The 22,589-nt window shown below is 33.7% G+C and overlaps 1 protein-coding gene across 19 annotated transcripts in view; it reads left to right on the top strand.

Annotated features, from left to right (window-relative positions):
• The window catches only part of AGMO (alkylglycerol monooxygenase), a 366,688-nt gene that overhangs the window by 185,204 nt on the left and 158,895 nt on the right, over window positions 1-22,589 (top strand). For 14 of the 19 annotated variants that reach the window (XR_008956466.1, XM_057304529.1, XM_057304533.1 and 11 more), the window contains one exon: window positions 9,004-9,109. Coding sequence is in view for 15 of the 19 variants with exons in the window: in XM_057304529.1 (XP_057160512.1) it covers window positions 9,004-9,109 (106 nt within the window). In the remaining 4 variants the exon portion in view is untranslated. Of the gene's footprint in view, window positions 1-9,003; window positions 9,110-19,068; window positions 20,071-22,297; window positions 22,425-22,589 lie in introns of those variants that run through there. The other 5 variants (XR_008956467.1, XR_008956468.1, XM_044386897.3 and 2 more) reach the window with 3 other exon arrangements.

Here is a 22,589-nt window from a genome sequence, read left to right as displayed (position 1 = left end):
AATTCAAGCCTTTTAAATGCAGCTTAGATTTTTAAGGTTACTAAAGAAAACCTATAAATGTAATGAGTAATTTGGCAAAACATGGACCATAACTCTGAGTACTTAATAAAATATGAAACATATTTGAGTACTTTTACTTTGCCATTGAACACTTCACAATATGTGCCAGAATGTATATATACTGTGTACTTAAAGTTTATGTCCTTTCCCTCACACAACATATTTAAAGAAACTTGTATTAAATACCACCCTAAGGAGGACATGTATTACATGGAGCACTGGGTGTTATATGTAAGCAATGAGTCATGGAACACTAAATCAACAACTAATGATGTACTGTATGGTGACTAACATAAAATAAATAAATAAATAAATAAATAAAATAAATACTACTCTAGCCAGAAAATATATTCACCTGTACAATTTCAAAATGCTTTTATGGCAGGAAGTTTATAGAAAAATACCTATTCACTATTGCTTAGTATTTATCAAGCATTGATATTAATACCAATACCAATATTTATGCAGTTAATATGTGCCATGGAATATGTTATTAATTCTTACAACAATGCTCTGAGATAAGAATTACTATAAAGCCCATTTTACAGATGGAGAAAATCAGACAGATAGTAAGAGATAGAACAGAACACAAACCCAAGCAATGTGATGCCTGAATTCACATATTATAGAATTTACATACATTGTAGCTTTGTGAAAAAATTCCAAAAAAGAAAAAAAAAAAACTTAGTCATTCTTGAGATTTGATCTTTGTTGTAGTATAATTGTTTATCAAGTAGCATTCCTTTCAGGAAATTGTACATACAAAAGTCCAGAAAACATACACTTAATTTATGTCAATGGTATGTTACTTTCCCAAGGAAAGCTTAATGGATGTTCTGGAATAGCAACAGATTCTGGAGTTTTATCAGGATCCAAATCATCAAGTTAGAAATGAACCTACTAAAAACAGAAAAAAATTTTCCCAAGTGAAAGAAAAGGATAAGTCCACAGCCAGAGATCTAAGTCAAAGTGATATAAATAACATGCCTGATGGGGTATTTAAAGCAATGATCATAAGGATACTCACTGTACTTGAGAAAAGAGTGGAAGACACCAGAGAGACAGAGATAAAAATGAACCAATTAGAGATGAAGAGTGCAGTAAGTGAGATTAGGAACATGCTTGATGCAATGAACAGCAGACTGGAAGAAGCAGAGGAACAAGACCTAAAAGATAGAGTAATAGAAAGTAATCAAGCTGAACAAAGGAGAGAAAAAAGAATTATGCAAAAGGAGATTAGACTTAGGAAACTCAGTGACTCCATCAAATGCAATAACATTAGCATTATAGGAGTCCCTGAAGAAGAGGGAAAAAAAGGAGGCAGAAAATGTATTTGAAGAGAAAATATCTGAAAACTTCCCTAATCTGGGAAAGGAGATAGATATCCAGATCCAAGAGGCACAGAGAACTCCCAAAAAATCAATGAAAGCAGATTCACACCAAGACATATAATTAAAATGGCAAGATATAGTGATAAAGAAAAAAAAAAAAAAAAAAAAGCAACAAGAAAAAAAGACAGTTACATACAAGGGAAACCCCATAAGGCTATCAGAGGATTTTTTAGCAGAAACTTTCCAAGCCAGTAGAGAGTGGCATGATATATTCAAAATGCTGAATGGGAAAAATCTGTAGTCAAGAATGATCTATCCAGAAAGGTTATCATTCAGAATAGAAGGAGAAATAGAGTTCCCCAGACAAACAAAAACTAAAGTAATTCATGACCACTAAACCAGCCCTGCAAGAAATTTATTATTTCTGAGTGGGAAGGAAAGACCAACAGTGACAGTACTAAGGTGGGAAACATGAAAGTGGTAAAAATGAATATTTTTGTAAAATTTCAGTCAAGTACCTCAAAAAATAAATAAAATAAAATAAAATAAAATAAAATAAAATAAAACACCAAATACTTAAAGCATGGGGAGGAGAGGAGTATAGAAAGAATGGGTTCAAATTTAAATGACCATCAAATTAATACAGATTGCTGTATGCAAAAGATATTAAATACAAACCAAATGGTAACCACAAATCAAAAATCGCTAATAAATATGCAAAAAATAAAAAGAAATCCAAATATATCACTAAAGAAAACTAGCAAACCATTAAACAGATAAGAAAGGATCAGAGAAAATCTTCAGAAATAACCACGAAACAGGTAATATAATGGCAATAAATACATATCTATCAGTAATTACTTAAATGTAGATGGACTAAAGACAATCAAAGGACCTAGAGTGACAAAATAGATTTTTAAAAAAGAGACCCATCTATATGCTGATTAGAAGAGACTCATCTCAGAACTAAAAATACCTGCAGGTTGAAGTGAAGAAATGGAGATACATTTATCATGTGAATGGGTGTCAAGGGAAAGCCTGAGTAGCAATTCTTATATTGGAGAAAATAGACTTCAGATCAAGACTTTAACAAGAGACAAAGAAGGGCCCTATATAATAAAAAAAAGGGGACAATCCAACGAGATATAACAGTCATAAATATTTATGCACCCAACATGGGAGCACCCAAATACATAAAATAGTTAATAAAGGAACTAATTGATAAAAATATAATTATAGTAGGGGACTTTAATGCTCCACTTACATCAATAGGTCATCTAAATTGAAAATCAGTTGAAACAGTGGCTTTGAATGACACACCAGATGGGTTTAACAGATATATTCAGAACATTCCATCCTAAAATGGCAGAATACATATTCTTTTCAGGTGCACATGGAATGTTCTCCAGAATAGATCACATATTAGGCCACAAAACAAACCTCAATAAATTGAAAAAGAATGAAATCATACCTTTTCTGGCCACAATGCTATGAAACTAGAAGTCAACCACAAAATAAATAAATAAATAAAATCTGGAAAGAACACAAATACATGGACATTAAATAACATGCTACTAGACAATGAATAGATGAACTAGGAAATAAAAGAAAAAAATCAAAAAGCACATGGAAAGAAATGAAAATGAAAACACAACAGTTCAAGACCTTTGGGATGCAGCAAAAGCAATCCTAAAAGAAAAGTTTACAGCAATACAGGCTTACCTCAAGAAGCGAGAAAAATCTCAACTAAACAGCTTAACCTTACAATTAAAGGAGCTAGACAAGGAACAAGACAAAACCTAAAAACATAAGAGGGAAAGGATAATGAAGATTAGAGCTGAAATGAATGATCTAAAAACTTAAAAACAATGGAACAGATCAATGAAACCAGGAGCTGGTTCTTTGAAAAATCAATAAAATTGATAAACCTTTAGCCAGGCTTATCAAGAAAAAAAGAAAAGGATTCAAGTAAACAATATTACAAATGAGAAAGGAGAAATAACAACCTAAACCACAGAAATACAAACAATTATAAAAGAATATTATGAAAAACTATATGCCAACAAATTCGCCAACCTAGAAGACATAGATAAATTCCTAGGACCATATAACCTATCAAAACTGAAACAGGAAGAAATAGAAACTTTTAACAGACTGATAACCAGAAAAGAAATTGAATCAGTAATCGAAAAATTCCCACCAAACAAAAGTCCAGGACTAGGTGGTTTCTGAGGAGAATTATACCAAACATTTAGAGAAGAGTTATTACCTATTCTTCTCAAACTATTGCAGAAGATAGAGGAGGAAGGAAAACTTCCCAACTCTTCCTATGAGGTCAGTAATACCCTGATTCCAAAACCAGATAAGGACCCCACCAAAATAGAGAACTACAGGCCAATATCTCTGATGAACATAAATTCAAAAATCCTCAACAAAAATACTGGAAACTCAGTCCAAAAATACATTAAAAAGAATGTTCACTGGGATGAAGTGAGGCTTATTCATGGTTGCAAGGGTGGTTCAATATTCACAAGTTGATCAACATGATATATCACATCAGTAAGAGGAAGGATAAGAACCAAATGATATTTCAATAGAGGCAGAAAAAGCATTTGACAAAGTACATCTATTCAAGTTAAAAAAAAAAAAAAAGCCTCAATAAAATAGGAATAGAGGGAACATACCTCAACATCATTGAGGCCATATACAAAAGACCCACAGCTAATGTAATCTTCAATGGAGCAAAACTGAGCTTTTCATGTAAGGTCAAGAAAATGACAAGGATGTCCACTCTCACCACTTTTATTCAATGTAGTACTGGAAGTCTTAGCCACAGCAATTAGATAACAAAAAGAAATAAAAGGCATCTAAATTGGTAAGAAAGAAGTAAAACTTTCACAATTTGCAGATGATAAGATACTCTATATAGAAAACCCTAGATTCCACGAAAAAGCTTCTGGAACCGATAAACAAATTCAGTAAAGTCACAGGATATAAAATCAATATACAGAAATCTGTTGCATTCCTATACGCCAATAATGAAGCAGCAGAAAGAGAAATTAAGAAAACATTTCCATTTACAATTGCATCAGAAATAATAAAGTACCTAGGAATAAACCTAATCAAAGACGTGAGAGACCTGTATTCTGAAAACTGTAAAACACTGAGGAAAGGAATTAAAGATGACAGAAAGAAATGGAAAGATATTCTATGCTCATGGATTGGAAGAACAAATATTGTTAAGATGTCTACTCAAAGCAATTCACACATTCACTGCAATCCCTGTCAAAATACGAACATTTTTTTTTTAAAATAGAACTAGAACAAACAATCCTAAAATTTATAAGGAACCACCAAAGACACTGAAGAGCCAAAGCAATCTTGAAAAGCAAAGCTGGGGGCATCACAATTTTGGACTTCATGTTATATTACAGAGCTTTAGTGATCAAAACAGTATGGTTGGGCACAAAAATAGATACATAGTTCAGTAGAACAGAATAGAAAACCCAGAAATAAGCCCACAATTATATGGCCAATTAATCTTTAACAAAGCATGAAAGAATATCCAATGGGAAAAAAAAAAGTCTATCTCTTCAATAATGGTGTTGGAAAAACCGGTCAGCTACATGCAAAAAATGAAACTGGACCACTCTCTTACACCATACACCAAAAGTAAATTCAAAATAGATAAAAACTTAAATGTAAGACCCAAAACTACAAAAATCCTGGAAGAGAACTCAGGTAGTAACTTCCCTGACATGGGCCATAGCAACTGTTTTTAGTTAGGTCCCTTGAAGCAAGGGAAATAATAGCAAAAATAAACTGTTAGGACTACATCAAAATAAAAAGCTTCTGCATACAAAGGAAATAATCAACAAAACTAAAGTTAACTTATGGAATGGGAGAATATATTTGCAAATAATATATCCAATAAAGGGTTAGTATCCAGAATACATGAAGAACTTATAAAACTCAACACCCAAAAAACAATCCAATTAAAAAATGAGCAGAAGACATGAGCAGTTATTTCTCCAAAGACATCCAGATGGCCAACAGACACATGAAAAGATGCTTATTATTACTATGATCCGGGAAATGCAAATCAAAACTACAATGTGATACCACCTCACGTCTATCAGAATGGCTAAAATCAACATGAGAAACAACAGGTGTTGATGGGGATTTGGAGAAAAAGGAAACCTCCTGCATTGTTCATGGGAATGCAGACAGTAAATGCACTGCTAGGTATTTAACCAAAGAATAAAAAAGCACTAATTCAGAGAGATACATGCACCCCTATGTTTATAGCAGCATTATTTACAACAGCCAAGATATGGAAGCAGCTCAAGAAATGTCCTTGATTGATGAATGGATAAGGAAGATGACATATATATATATATAAAGTAATGTATGTTTTATATATAATGTATAATATAATATATCACTATATTATTCCATCATAAAAAAGAATGAAATCTTGCCATTTGCAATGACATGGATGGAGCTAGAGTGTAAGTCAGTCAGAGAAAGACAAATACCATATTATCTCACTCATGTGGAATTAAGAAAGCAAAACAAATGAGCAAAGGGGGAAAAAAAGAGATAGGAAGAGAGTTAAACCAAAAAACGGACTCTTAACTATAGAGAACAGCAGATAGTGACTAGAGGGGACGGGGGCGATGGGGGGATGGGTGAAATAGGTGATGGAGACTAAGGAGCACACTTGTGATGTGCTCCAGGTGATGTATGGAATTCTTGAATCATGATATTGTACCCATGAAACTAACATAGTACTATGTGTTAACTAACTGAAATTAAGATAAAAACTTAAATGAGTAAAACATCTCTTTAAAACGCTATCAAATAATTGAATTATTATGAAAAATAACTAAATAACTAAATAAATGGAGAGATGACTATATTCATAGATTAGAATGCTCAGTATTATAAAGATTATAATTTCTCACCAAATAGATTTACATATTTAATACAGTTGCAATTAAAATTGTAAAAGGTTTCTTCTTGGTATTTGGTAGGCCCTTTCTAAGATATATGTATGTGGAAATGCAATGGGCCTGTATTAGCCAACACAGTTTTGAGGTTAAAAAAAAAAAAAAAATGGCAGTAGTTGCTGTACTGGCTGTCAAGATTTATTATAAAGCTACAGTAATTAGACATGCTTTATTGACACGAAGATTAGAACAGAGAACCTAGAAACAGATCTATGTGCATATATATATACTTGATTTGTGACAAAGGTATCCCTGCAGAGCTGTGGGAAAAGGCTGTCATTTCAATAAATGGTCTTGGAAACATTGGATTTCCACATAGGAATAAGAAAAATAAACTTGACAAATATTTCACATCATAAAAAGTTAATTCTGGGGTCAGGAGCTTATAGATTTAAAAGTGAATGGAAAACTAATATAGATTCCAGCAAATAGCATAGTAACATATCTCTATAACCTTAGAGTAGGTAAAATATTAAATGGTACACAAAAATCCGTAATCATAAAGCTAAAATTGATTAATTAGACTATAATAACTTTAAGAAAATTAATTCTTCAATAATTAACTCTCATTAAGATAGTAAAACATAAAACCTTCAAATAGAAATGCTATTTGCAAATTTTGTGAGTAGCAAACACCTTTTGACTAAAAGTATTGACAGTCCCTATTGACGAAATGCTCACACACTGAGGGGAGAATTTATATTGTGGTATCTAATTTGAAAGACTGAAAATTTTACTAAATTTGAACATACATATCATATTACCTGGAGTCCAAAGGCATGTAAAAGAATGTTCAGACAGCATCTTTCATAATGAACAAATGCTGCCAACAATCCAAATGTCCTTTACGAGGTGAATGGATGCATGGATATTGGTATCTTTACACAGTGGAGTGCTCTACAAGAGTGAAAAGAATGAACTGCTGCTACATGCAACATCATAGGTGTATCTCATTAACAACACTAAATGGAAGATGGTAGGTGCAAAAACTGCATACAATATAATCCCATTTATAAAAAGTAAAAAAGAAAAAGAGAGATACAATAATTTTTAAGAATTTATGCTAATGTGGTAAAAATATTAATTTAAAAAGGAGAAAAAGGATAAGATTACTCTAGAAGGGTAGTTATTCTTTCTCAGGTAGAAGGAACATGGAAATATTGAGGAGGTAAGAGTTATCTTTAGGGGTGCTGATACTGAGTGGTGGTTACAAGGTTATTTATTTGTTAAAAGTCATCAATGCATATTTCTGTTATAGATATTATTTATTTATATAAATTTACGTATTTTGTATAAATATAAATATATATTTATAAATATATTTATATAAATAAATTTATATTTATAATAATTGTATAGTAATATATAAGTATTTTTATAATTATTATATTTTATATATTTATATGTACATTTCATTTCACAATATAAAATATTAAAAAGTAAAGCATAGACCATAATTAATAAAAATTGTGTTTCAAAATAGAAATTTTTTTTTCTGTTGGAAATTACCCAGATATTGATTTTTTAGAAAACTAGTTTATACTAATTATGTAGCATTATTTGACAAGGTGAAAAATTTTAATATGTCATTCACAAAAAGATAAGTCACATTACCTGAATGCAAACAAACCAGAAACTATTACCCTGTTTTAACTGAGTTTAAAGTACTTGAAAAAAAATGTTCTCTTTTTTGTATAAAAATGTCATATTCAATTTTAAAGAAACAGTCATAATTAGTAGATGCAGAAGGAATATTTGAGTTAAATATATTTAGATTTTCTATACATTCTCTTTATACCTCTATATTCTAAATTAACTAAATAATATATTTGTATTATGACATTAATTCAAGAATATTTAAATTAGAAAATTCACCTGTCATAACAATACTACTTATCTGTTACAAAAATATTAGATGAATATGTATGAAGCTTCTTTTAAGCTGATAAAGTAGCTGTTCATTCCTATTATTACAAGATAATTTATAAATGCTCACCTGTACATGACATTCAGTGCTGTTTCAAATACATAAACATGCTTATTTTACTTATTCTAGAATTTGAATTTTAAGAATACCGTATATACAAAAATATTCATCCCAAAATAATTAATAAAGGTCTATAATTATGCTACCTACCATATTAGGCATAATCACATATTAACCATTTTCCCAATATTTCAGAAATCGACAATTCATGATTTTAGAGCAGTAACTGTATTAGTCCTTATAGGCCATTTTTATATGAATGAAGTATAAAGGTATTGAGTGAGTGACAGGAGTCTTGTTTACTTTAAATCCTAGAAATTTAGTTGTTAATATTTTATTTATTAGCTGAAAGTATGCTTCACCCTAACTCATCAAAGCTCAAACTGAGCAATACATTGTTTTAAAGAACAGATTTTCTTTTGAAAGATGCATTTTATTTCTTAGCTTAATGGCTGTTTTCAAACAGCTTCAGAGACAAATGCTCTTCAAATACGTAAAAATACTGTGTATTTCTTGAAAATTAGAAGAAATGTGTATCACTATATCTATTATAACATGTAAACATAGAAAGAGCATATTTAAAGCTAATAGGTGTTAATGACATTTATTTCAGACCTAAGGCAGCTATTCTGGAAACTGTCCGTTGCTTGGGATTCCTAATGTTGTATAGATTTGGTCATCTGAAGCCTTTCATTCCTTCTTTGTCATTTGCTTTTGAGGTAAGACATTTGTTTTAGGTGGCTGTAGTAGGATTATACATCTATGGTGTATTTAATCCATTCATTTAACAATGTTTTTGTCTATTTTGTGACTAGTACTTGTGGGAAACCTACCTATTCACCTACTTACCATACCGTATTAATTGTGTCACCTGGAGCCAGTTAATATTGTTGAGTTTCAGCTTTCTGGTCTTTAAGTTTGGATTGATATCATTGTAACCTCATAGAATTGCTGGACGAGTTATATTGCATGCTGTTTATAAAGAAAAATTAGGCCACATAGTTGGTTTTCGGCAAGTAAACAAATTACAAAAAGTTCTTGGCAGAGACTCTTCCATTTGGGATTTTTCCTTTTAGGCTTTTAAGGTAAAAATTTGATTAAAATGTCTTATCAATTACCCACAAGAGGTGATGATTCTATAGAAATAAAACCACTGATTCTATAGAAATAAAACCACAGATTTTTCTACAACTGAAAATTATAAGTTATAATTTAACCTTCTGTAATGATTAAAACGTATCTTCCAAGAACTTCCAAAATTTTGGGGGTATATGTTTATTATTTCAGATCTTAGAAAATGGTTAAAAAAAATTTTATCCTCATCACTGAACTTTTAATGCACATGGTTTTATTCTTTTAAATGAAGGGTTATATCACTTAACTTTGGTGCCGAGCAGCCTGTCAACATGCCCAGAATATGCAATATTTAACCTTATTTAAACCTGAAACATAAAAGCAAACATTTTACCAGCATCAGTGGAAAGTCTAAAACAGGCACTTTTATAATTTAGTAATGTTAGTAAATTGAAACAAACTCTTTGGGAAACAATTTGGTGCTACCATACAAGGCATATGAGTCTAAAAATGAGGGAGGAGAGCTTTATATGTACAAATGTATATATTATATATATGTAAATATATCTGGAAAGATAAATATGAATTTAATATATGGTTGCTTATGGGAAGGCAAATTGTGTGACTAGGAGAAAGAAATATGGGGAAGATTTTCTTAACATTAAGTTAATATCCTTTACTACCTTTGAAATCTCAACACCACCTGAAGATATTTATTATTTTTAAAGTCATGTAAATTTAAGAAATGAGGCATAAAATGTTAGTATCAGGATACTAGCTATCATCTAATCTAAATATATTTTGCATTTAAATGGGCACTAAATAAAAGTTTATATAATGGGTACTTATATTGTTTCTTGAGATTACAACCTAAACAAAACAAAATGAAGAAACATAAATTACGCATACTTAATAAAATTTGGAAATATACATGCCAAAAAAAATAAAATACTGAAATCAAAGAAAAGCATTTTCATAATCTAATGAGGGAAGATATTGTAATTAAAGGTATGAAAGAAGATAATTCCATTTAATAAATCTACTTTTGGGTATACTATAATAGTTCATCTTAAATGCTCCAGAAGCAAACAGAGAATATTTGTTCTTTAAGGTAGGCATGTTATAAACAAGTGGGAATGTAGGATTATAGAACCACATTGCATTTGGGGTTCTCTGATGATGGGATAGTGGAGGCCAGTGTAGTGTGTCCAACTTTTGAACCTGATGAATTCTAGTGGTGAGATGTTATCCATTTACTTATTTTAGTCAGTAGGTGAATGTGAATGGCTAAGATGACCTTTGAAGCCACATTGAATTTTATTTCTAACTCAGAAACTTACTAGTTTTTGTCAGCTTAAATATTCTTTCCCTTGTGTTCCTTGTCTATAAATGGATGAAGTAATAAAATCTATCTGATAGAATTTTGAGGATTAAAAGAGAATCTGTGTAAGAGATTTAAGCACACTGCTTAACATACAGTACATGCTCAAGATGCTTAGATGTCATTATTATTATCATTTTATATGAAATGAAAGATCCGTTGGAATAATTCTTTGGTTTGTCTCAGAATCCAAAAGTCAAGTTTGGGAACAACTGGCATGGAGGAGCAAATAATGTTGAACCTAAAAGTCATGATTATGAATTCTTGGTCTAATGCTGACTCTATGACTTTAGACTCTGTGCCTCAGGTTGTTTACCTATAAAATAGGTTTGATGAGAGTTAATGTGCACTGAAATTTCACTGTATTATAAATGCCTTACTCCTATTACTTCATTTAATCTTCATATCAGTGTAATGGTGTGTAGCTACTATTATTATCTTTATAATAAAAAATTGAGTTACAGAGAGATTGAAAATTTGTCTGAATTAACATAACTAATAAGTGAACAAGTCAGGATACAAACTCAGTCTGACACTGTAACTCTTGATTACCTAGCAACATTTTCTTCCTTGTGATAATAGCAATACTCATCCACCTCGAGTTATTTAGATAAAAAATACAGTTGCAATGTAGCAAAAGTACTTTGAAAAATGTAAAGACCAAAAAATAAATAAATAAAAAAGGTCTTATCGATTTGACTGCAAAAACGTTTTGAAAAGACTAGTGGCTTCAATAACTTACCTCCGAATTATCTTTAGCTCATGATTCAAGGGAGAGAAGACGTAATGGCAAAATCTTTTAGGCTGCTCACCTACTCTTTCCAGAACCTGTTCCTGTCCACGTAGGCACACAGACAGCCGATTCTTCAAGAGTAAACATTGACTGTGATTTGCCACTAAAACATTTCCTTAACATGGTGTGTTAATACTATCTACATACATGGTTTGGTGCAAAAATTTAGTGACACAAAGGGTAGCACATAGGAAGCACCTAATACATTTTAGTTAATATCCTTATTCATATTACTATCAGTATTCTATATTATAATTTAAAATATTGTTGCTATTATTTTTAAAGTATTATCATCATCATTATTATTAACCATTGAATTTCCATTGGTAAAACTGAACATGTCTTTTCCAACCGGAGGTCAATAACTAAATTAGCTATTATTAAAATACTTGTATTTTAATATCAACATTTACCTGTGAAGCAGTCTTTTCTTCTACTTCTTTGTAGAATTCAAAAGAAGTGTAAATTACTAGTTATCTATTCTTATGTTCTTAATTTAAATTCAAAATTTAAAAAACTAGTTACCAGTTCTTATATTCTTAATTGTGAATTTTGTATTTGTGTTTTCCTCACATTAGAACTTTATGTAAATTTTTACTATTTATCATGCTATTAATAGAACTAATTGTTTGCCCCACATACGGAGGATAGAAACCTAATAAATGGCCTCACTGACTACATTCAATAGGAATCAGGGGTGATTATAAGGACACAATGTTCTCATCATTTTTGTTTGAAGCTATCATTAGAATCAGTGTCATTGAAGCAGTTAATCCCTTCTTTTATAAATTAATGTTGTATATATTGGCAACATCATCTTATAGCCCTGTGACTCTTCTCTATTTATCTAGAAGGCTGGTTGGAAGTTTTCTGTTGTAGTGCTTCATTATGTAAGTCAGATGCCATAGATTTGCACGGTAACCGTTTTCTGTACTACACATGCACTGCTGGCTACACTTACAGCTTTAAACACATACACATAATCACACACAGAATGGAAAATCGACCTTTAATTTTTTTTTTTTTTTTTTTTTTTTACTTAGATTGTGAAGCAGTTCTTAGGTAATTACAATTCTGAGTCAGAAGCACAAAGTAGAATTTAAATTTGATCTGGTAACCTGTATGTGGAAGACTTATTCCCTTTAGCTTCTATCTACAAGAATGTGAAGTAAGAGAGTGGTGCTCAGACTATTTATAAATAGAATTAACTGCTATACAAATGCATAGTTGTTTATTTAGTGTGTGCAGTCGTTAGTCCATACCCTTGCATATTTCTTTAGCTAGATCACTTTATATTTTGACCACCAATTCATATACTTCTTTAAAAAGATTTTATTTATTTATTTATTTATTTATTTATTTATTTATTTATTTAGAGAGCATGAGTGAGTGGGGGGTGTGGTGCGGAGGGAGAGGGAGAGAGAATCTCAAGCAGACTCCATGCTGAGCAGGCAGCCTGACATGGGACTCGATCTCATGACCCCAAGACCATGACCTAAGCTGAAACCAAGAGTCCCATGCTCAATCGACTGAACCACCCAGGGTATCTCTACCTTTTTTTTTTTTTTTTTACTTGCTTTTTCGTTCACAGGAAATTTTTTAAATTTTTAAAAATTTATTTTATTTTTTTTAAAGATTTTATTTATGTGAGAGAGTGCATGAGACAGAGCATGAGTGAGAGGAAGGAGGGGCAGGGGGAGAGGGAGAAGCAGACTCCCCATATGATAAGTTATACCAATAAATGCTCTTTCAGTGGATGCCAAACATTGTTCTCTAATTTCTCTAGGGGTGTATAGTTTTATAGAGGTGATAGGGCAATGGAAATGGTACTCCATGGAAGTTGTTGGGGATTAGAAAGGGCTTTACTGACCCAGTTTTCTATGTTATGATTCTGAACTTTATTATTTTTTTTAAGATTTAATTAATTTATTTATTTGAGAGAGAAAGAGAGATAGCAACGGAGAGAACATGAGCAGGGAGGAGAGGGAGAAGCAGGTTCTCCATTGAGTGGGAGCCCAACTCGGGGTTCGATCCCAGAACCCTGAGATCATGACCAGAGCTGAAGGCAGATGCTTAACCAACTCAGCACCCAGGCACCCCTATTTTTTATTTTTTTAAAGATGTTATTTATTTATTTGAGGGCAGGAGAGAAGAGCAGAAGGGGAGGGAGAGGCAGGCTCCCCAATGAGCAGGGAGCCTGATGTGGGGCTTGATCCCAGGACCTTGGGATCATGACCTCAGCCAAAGGCAGACGCTTAACCGACTGAGCCACCCAGGCACCCTTCATTCACAGGAAATTTGACAAAAAAATAGTCCCTTCATTTTTTCATTCATTCATTTCTCACTAACATACAGCACAGACATTTTTTTTTTTTCTAGTAGCTCAAGTGTAATTTGTTCTTTCTAAGATGTGCCTGTGAACTTGTGGTTGATTTACTTTTATCGGTAGCTTTAAAAATGTCTAACTTGATTAGCCTTGAAAGGGAAGACAGCAAAATCAAAGATGAATAGCTATTTTTGATAAGTATACATGTATATAAGACAATGGGAAATACTTGTTTGCAAGTATTTTGATCCTATGCGAATTTTGTTTCATATAGTTTTTTAATTGAGAAGATAGTTAAGGTACTGTAGAAAGCATTGGCTTCGAAGTCACACAAAACTAAGTGTCATTCCCAGCTCTGCCAATTGGTTATGTGGTCTTCAGGAAGTTATCTAAAATAACCACAGCTTAGCTCCCTTATCATTGTTCCCTCAGCATAAAGGAGAATAAAAAATATAAAAATAAAAAAAAAGGACTAAAGGAGATAGAGTTAGTAGAACCTAGCATTAATACCTGGTATGTAAGTAATAAGTATTATTCATAATAATTATATCCATGTATATTATAAACACGTGCATACACAAACTACACACATTTAAAGTAATGTTTTTAAAACTAGGGCATTTAAAGCAATGAAAATATGAACCTGAAACTATCTGCTTATTAGTGACCAAATAATTTGAGTTGATTCCTAAGGAGCTTTTGGAATTTGAAGAATGACTTTAAATGTAGACAGAAATATTCTAAAATCTGATTTAAAGTTTTTAGTTTGTGTCATTAAATGAGAAGCACATCACTCCTAAATGGTAAGCCAGCTTGTGTCTGCTGAAGAGGTTCACAAGAGCTGGGTAGAATTTAGACAGGAAGAATTTGGGAGGAAGGTGGAGAGCACTGACTTAAGGGAGAGTACAATGAAAAGTCCAGAAGCAGGGGAGACCATGGATGACAGGAGCCTAGTAACAATAGCCCAAAGTGTGGATCCTGATAGGAGGTAAATAAATGCCCATGGAAGATAAGAACCAGCTTGCCTAATGCTTTCAATGGCAGGCAGAAACATTTATTCCACACTTACTGGAACACCTGCTCCAGTAAAAACAGAGCAAAAGCCCTGTCTTTGTGGAGATTAGCTTTTAATCAGTGTATTAATTTTTGATTGCTGTGTAACAAATTACCACAAATTTAGTGGCTTAAAACAACACACATTTATTATCTAACAGTTCCCGTGGGTCAGGAGGTCAGGCACAGTTTTGCTCAAAACTCCTTTCAGGGTCTCAAGAGGCTGCATTTAAGGTAAGTCTTGGCCAGATTGTGTTCTCATCTGGAGGTTCAACGACGGAAAAATCCACTTCCAAGCTCATTCACGTTGTTGACAGAACTCATTTCCTCACAGCTGTATGACTTAGGGCCCCAGCTTTTTGCTGGCTTTTGAATGGAGGCTGCTCTCAGGTGCTGGAGGCTGCCTTCAGGTCCATGCCACGTGGGCAGCCTCAGCATGGCTGCTTACTTCATCAAGGCCACGAGGAGAACTTCAAGAAGGGCTCAACCCCTCTTCTCAAGAGCTTTTAGCTGATTAAGCTAGGCTCCTCCAAGATAATCTCCTGTTTTATCAAAGGAAAAACAACTGATTTAGGACCCTAATTACAGCTGCAAAATCCCTTCATCTATGCCATATTCTGTTGGCTAGAAGGAAGTTATAGGCCTCACCCATATTCCAGGGAAGGGATTGTACAGGCTAACGGCATAAACGGCAAGGGTGGGGATCATGTGGCCACCCTAGTTTCTGTCTGCCACAGTTGGGGAGGATGCATACCATAACTTAGACAAATAATTATATATGTATACATGCATGGCTTAATAGGTAATGATAAGTACCACGTTAAAAAATAAATCCGGATGGAGGAGGCAAAATTTTTTAGAATGTGGTTCCCAAAGAAGGCTGGCAGCATTTCAGTTAAGACTTGACGTGAGGGCAAAAACCATGTGGATTCCTGGAGAAGAGCAGGTAAAAGCAACATAAGTGCAAAGGTACCAAGGCAGGGTGTGCCTATCATGTACATGAACACTTACACGTGTTTGGAATTGGGTAAGCAAGAGGGAAAGGGGTAGAAAATACAGTCAGAGCAGTAACAGGGGTCAGACCACATAGGCCAGGCCCTTTTGGTCATTGTAATTACCCATTTTACTCCAGGTAAAATGACCACCCTGGAGAGTTGGAGCAGAGGATGTGTATGAACTGAGTTATATTTTAAGATCACTTTGATGGCTGAGTTGAGGACAATGAAAGAGGGGTAAGAAGAGGAGTTAGGACACTACTGTAAACATGAAGGTGAGAGAAGTTAGTGTCCCAGAGAACGTAGGAAGTTCAGGGAGCAATTTTAAAGTAGAAAAGGCAAGCTTTGCTCACAGGTCAGATGAGAAAATGAAAGAAAAGACAAAACACCCAAAAACAAAAAAGAGTTGAGAATGACTACCATGGTTCTAGTCTGAGAAAATCAAAGAATGGAGTTACCATGAACTAGGATGGGAAGAATCTGGAAGGAAAAGTTGAAAGTGGTAGTGGATCTCCAAGTTCAATTTTATTTGATGGGATTGTGTTTATTGATTTCATAGTTATCTTTTTGCTGATAGCATTCTTAATCTGTTTTGTACAAACAATTCAATGCAGAGAAGGTAGATGGGAAGAAAATACACCGACATTTTATGAGTGGTTGTGTTTATGTGTTGTGACTTGAATTTTTTACTTTGTGATTACTGAATTTTTTTTTTTTTAAGATTTTATTTATTTATTCGACAGACATAGAGACAGCCAGCGAGAGAGGGAACACAAGCAGGGGGAGTGGGAGAGGAAGAAGCAGGCTCATAGCAGAGGAGCCTGATGTGGGGCTCGATCCCATAACGCCGGGATCACGCCCTGAGCCAAAGGCAGACGCTTAACCGCTGTGCCACCCAGGCGCCCCAATGATTACTGAATTTTTTAATGAACGTATATTACCTTTAATCCTACATCGTGAAATCTCTCTCTCTCTCTCTTTTTTTTTTTTTCCCCACCAGGTTTAGCTGTTCAGAGTTTTGTAATAGGAGTTAAGATGAATTATATAAAAGATATGTCTGGACAACCAGAGAAAAGTCAGAGCTTCAGTTAAAAACACTTGAATGCTGTTGGCAATGCCAGGGAGCAACACAATGTGGATGGGAGCTGCTCCCACCAGCTGTGCTCAGAGTCCCGGGGCTGCTATTTGTATGAGATGTCACTGTAAAGTAACTGAAATGATGTCATGAAACCATGATTTTTTTAATTAAGACTATTTTTTTAAGAGCAATTTACATTTTCCAGCACAACTGAGGAGAAGGTAGAGATTTCCCATCTACCCCTTGCCCCCACACATGCACAGCCTCTTCCATTATCAACATCCTCCACCTGAGTGGTGCGTTTGTCACAACTGATGAACCTATCAGAGCCACCCAAAGTCCATAATTTACCTTACGGTTCTCTATTGGTGTTGAAAATTTATGTTTTGGACAAATGTATAGTAACAAGTATCCATTATGATAGGATCAGACAGAGTATTTCCACTATCCTAAAACTCCTCTGTGCTCTGCCTAGTCATCCTCCCTGTGCTCCTCAATCCCTGACAACCACTGATCTTTTTACTGTGTCCATAGTTCTGCCTTTAGTCATATAGTTCGAATCAGACAGTACGAAATATTTTCAGATTGTCTTCTTTCACTTAGTAGTATGCACTTAAGGTTTCTTCATGTCTTTTCATGGATTCATAGCTCTTTTGTGTGTGTGTGTTGAACAATTTTCCATTGTTTGGATGTACCACAGTTTATTTATGCATTCACCTACTAAAGGATATTTTGTTTCCTTCCAAGTTTGGCAATTATAAATAACAATGCTATAAATATCCCTGTGCAGGTTTTTGTGTAGACATAAGTTTTCAGTTTCTTTGGGTAAATACAAATGAGCACAGTTGCTGGATCATATGGTAAGAGTATGTTTAGTTTTGTAAGAAATCTCCAAACTGTCTTCCAAAATGGCTGTACCATTTTTCATCCCTGAATGAGTTTCTTTTGCTTCATATTCTCACCAGCATTTGGTGTTAACAGTGCTCCAGATTTTGGCCATTCTAATCGGTGTGTAGTGATATCTTATTGTTTTAATTTGCATTTCCCTGTTGACATATGATGTGGAGCATCTTTTCGTATGATTATTTGCCATCTGTGTGTGTTCTTTGGTGAGGTGTCTGTCAAGATCTTTGACCTATTTTTAAAGGCTTCATTGTTCTTATATCGTTGAGTTTTAAGAGTTCTTTGTATATTTTGGCTAACTGTCCTTCAGCAGATGTGTCTTTAGGAAATCTTTTTTCCCAGTCTGTAGCTTGTCTTCTCATTCTTTTGACATTGTCTTTTGCATAGCAGAAGTTTTTAATTTTAAAAATTCAGCTTAAACATTATTTCTTTGATGGATTTTGTCTTTGGTATTATATCTAAAAAAAACACTGCTATACCCCAGATCATCTATGTTCTTTCCTATGTTACCTTTTACGAGTTTTACAGTTTTGCATTTTTAAATTTAAATCTGTGATTTTTGAGTAAATTTTGAGTAAATTTTTGTGAAGAGTATGTCTGTCAGATTCGTTTGTGTGTGTGTGTATATCTGTTTCTTTTGGCACCATTTTTTGAAAAGACTATCTTTGTTCCATTGTATGTCCTTGCTCCCTTGTCAAAGATCAGTTGACTATATTAATGTGGGTCGATTTCCTCCCTCTCTATTCTGTTCCATTGATATAATTGCCTGTTCTTTCACGAATAGCACACTGCCTTGATCATTGTTGTTTTTCAGTAAGTCTTTAAAGTCAGGTAGTATCTGTCCACCAATACTATCCTTCTCCTTCAATATTGTGTTGGCTCTTCTGGGACTTTTGCCTTTTCATATAAACTAGAATGAGTTTGTCAATATCACAAATTAACTTGCTGGGATTTTGATGGTGATTGCACTGAATCTAGTTGGAAGAATTGACATCTTGACAATATTCAGTTTTCCTATACATGAATGCAGAGTATCTCTCCATTTATTTAGTTGTTTTTTTTTTTTTTTTTTAAGATTTATTTGAGAGAGAGAGAGTGCATGGAGGCGGGGGATGAGGGAGAAGGAAAGAGAGAATCTCAAACAGATTCCCGCTGAGCGTGGAGTCCCACGTCTTGCTCGATCTTACGACACTGAGATCATGATCTGAACCAAAATCAAGAGTTGGATGCTTAACTGTCTGAGCCACCCAGGTGCCTCCTCCATTTATTTAGTTTTTTTATTTCATTCTTAGAGTTTTGTAATTTTCTTCAAACAGACCTTGTATATACAGTATTTTGTAAGATTTATTGCCTGATTAATTTTTTTTTTTTTTTTTTTTAGTTTTAATGTAAATGGTATTGCACTTTTAAATTTCAAGTCCCCCTGGTTCATTCCAGGTATGTAGGAGAGTGATTGACTTTTTATGTTAACCCTGTACTCTGCAACCTTACCCTAATCACTTAGTCCCAGAATTTTTTTGTTGATTCTTTCCAATTTCTACATAGATAATCATGTCATCTGCTTAGCTTAGCCAGAAAGGAAGAAAATGAGGAGTTTAGTTGTTGACATTTTATTTATAGATTTATCCCTAAAATAATCAGGAAGCTTCGGTTAAACTATGTCCATATATAAGCTTTTTGGCTATATCATTTATTTAAATTTTTACCAATAAATATCATAGGTAGTTTTAGTTTACATATCCTACAGGTAGTATTCTAAGTGGTTTGTAAATATTGTTTCTTTAAATACTCATAACGACTTTATAATGTAAATGCTACTATATGGCATGTTTAACAGATGAGGAAATTGACAAGTAATTTGCCCAGGGCCACAGTGCTATATGTAGGAGAGACAGGATTCAAACCCCCCAAATCTGGAACCTGTGCCTTTAACGTGCTATACTGTGAATCATGCCTTGAATTGTCTAGCTACTGTTATGTGTCAATGTTGGCATTTTTTTTTTTAAATCTGGATTCATTTAGTTAAAAGTGATAGAAAACTCAATAAACACTGGTTAAGAATAAAAGTGAAAATACTGATTTATGTTCGATGTTGGCATTCTTTAGGGCCTGGTCCTGGATCCTGCTTTCTTCTCTATCCACCCTTACCTGTTTCTGTTTCTTTGAACACCATGGACATGATGACTCCCCAAATTTGATCCCCAGACCAGAACTCTAACCTCAGCTGTAAGCTCACACATTCTGTTACCTATTTAAGATCTTCTCTTGAATGACGTAGGTGCATCATACAATTACATATCCAAATGTGAGCTCTTAATGCTTTCTCCTACATATCCTGTTCCACCTCAGTAGATTTACATCTCAATAAATAGGCGCCACAGACACTTTCACTTATTTCATAAATCTAGGAATCATTCTTGTTTTACCTTCTCTTTTGCCACCCAATCAGCAACTTCTGTGGCTTCTACTCCAAGATACTTCTTAGACTTCATCCCCATTGTCACCATCCTAATGGAAAGCATCAGCATATCTTGTTAGGTCTGCTACAGTATACTCCTAAATATTCATTCACCTTATTCTATTCTTGATAGTTTCCAATACATTTTTATATGTGTAACACGATCAAATTTAATTTAAACTGCCAAATAGCTTTAGATGTCACTTAGAATAAAATCCAAACCCTTTACCATAACCTGTAAGGCCTTCAGTGAAATATTCACAGGCATACTAAGTTGCCACTACTGGCTCATTCCTCAATCTTGGAAGTTAAGCTAATAAAAAGTATATATGGATAAATAAAATTATGGCTCTAATATACAGCAGCTTACTTTATTTCTAATAGAGTCATGAGAAAGATCATGTAACTTTTTTCATTGACATAGTTAGGCATTTCTTGGGGAAAAAAACTACTTCTACAGAAAAGAAAAAAAACAACTACAGTGTATCTGCAGACCACTTTGATTCGTCTCAATATTTTTCTCTAATTATCTCATCTTTTAAAATTTAAATACATTTATTTTAAATGGAAAATTGTTCACTACAGTAATAGAAAACATAAAATTAAAAATACCCAGAAATAGGAATACCCAATTTAAAAGGTCATAGTTTTTGAAATAAAAATACTAGTAAAAATAATAGACCTGATTCACAAGTCATATCTGAAAATTAAATCCTTATATAAAAATGGCATTAAGTATGATTATTCAGCAATATAGAGATATGAAGCTTTAAGGTAATTGTCAAAAATCACTTCTAGCATTCACATTTCCATCCTAACTCCGGTTTTATTTTAAATGTGTACATCTCCAAAGATTCAGTTGAATAAGGTCAAAACAAACAACTGAAATCAAGATAAGTTAAAAAAAAAAAAAGAATTCTTTGTACCTGAAACTAATGTTACACTGTATATTACCTAACTGGAATTTAAGTAAAAACTTGAAACTAAAAATAAAATAAAATAAAAAATAAATAAATCACATGATCAATAAAAAATAAATAAGTAAACAACCTGAAAACTCACAGAGAGGTACTTCTTTGTCTCACAGGCCCTGATTGTGGGTCCTGGACATTGACCTTGAAGAAACATTCAGTGTCAGAAAATAACATATACTTGGGGGTACCTGGGTGCCTCAGTCGATTAAGCATCTGATTTCAGCTCAGGTCGTGATCCTAGGGTCCTGGGATGGAGCCCTGCATCGGGCTCCCTGCTTAGCAGGGAGCCTGCTTCTCTCTATCCCTCTGCTGCACCCCCTGCTTGTACTCCCTCTTTCTCTTTCAAATAAATAAATCTAAAAAAAAAAAAAAAAAAAAAGATACGTATACTTGAGTCCCACAAGAAATGGGTATAGGGCACATTCCTTTCAGGGTGCCAGAAGTCCCTGCTAAGTGATGGGGAGTAGTGCTTTAGATCTTAGAGACCTTGGGAAGGGACTCAGTTTGGAGTGCAGAAAATCCCTCTACATCCGAAGAGGATATCCTTGGAGGGGGATCCTTAGCAACCTGTTCCAGAGTTCTGACTGAAATCATATCAAGTACCATCATTAGTATGCATGTTAACCTTTAGGAAACATCCTGCTTGTTGTCCAACTCTGGAATCTAACTGGTATGCTTTCTTATCAGTTATCTTTTCCACATTATTATCTTATCTAGGCAGATCTTTTGAAACAACTAACCAAGGTTAACAGTTTGCCACCTCAGGTGTTTTCTGTGCAGAAGAGGAAGGCAACACTCAGCAGCAACAGCAGTAAGACTGTTCAACATTTATTTATTTATTTATTTATTTATTTATTTATTTATTTATTCAGTAAATATTAAAGGAGCACTGGCAGCACCTGCTACATAGCTGTTCCCAAAATGGAGGAGAGGAAATTGCTGGAATTTTAACCTTATACAGAATGCTGAATTAAATATTTATTGATTTCATATAACAAGGTATGTATAATCAGATGTCCCTTGTTACCTAAATATTTGGTCAAAATACTTGAATCAGAGGGGCGCCTGGTTGGCTCAGTCGTTAAGCGTCTGCCTTTGGCGCAGGGCGTGATCCCGGCGTTTTGGGATCAAGCCCCATGTCAGGCTCCTCCTCTGGAAGCCTGC

Source organism: Ursus arctos, unplaced genomic scaffold (genome assembly GCF_023065955.2).
Source record: "Ursus arctos isolate Adak ecotype North America unplaced genomic scaffold, UrsArc2.0 scaffold_3, whole genome shotgun sequence".
NCBI lineage: Eukaryota > Metazoa > Chordata > Mammalia > Carnivora > Ursidae > Ursus > Ursus arctos.
Note: the sequence above shows the minus strand (reverse complement) of the source record. Positions and strands in the feature narration are given on the sequence as shown.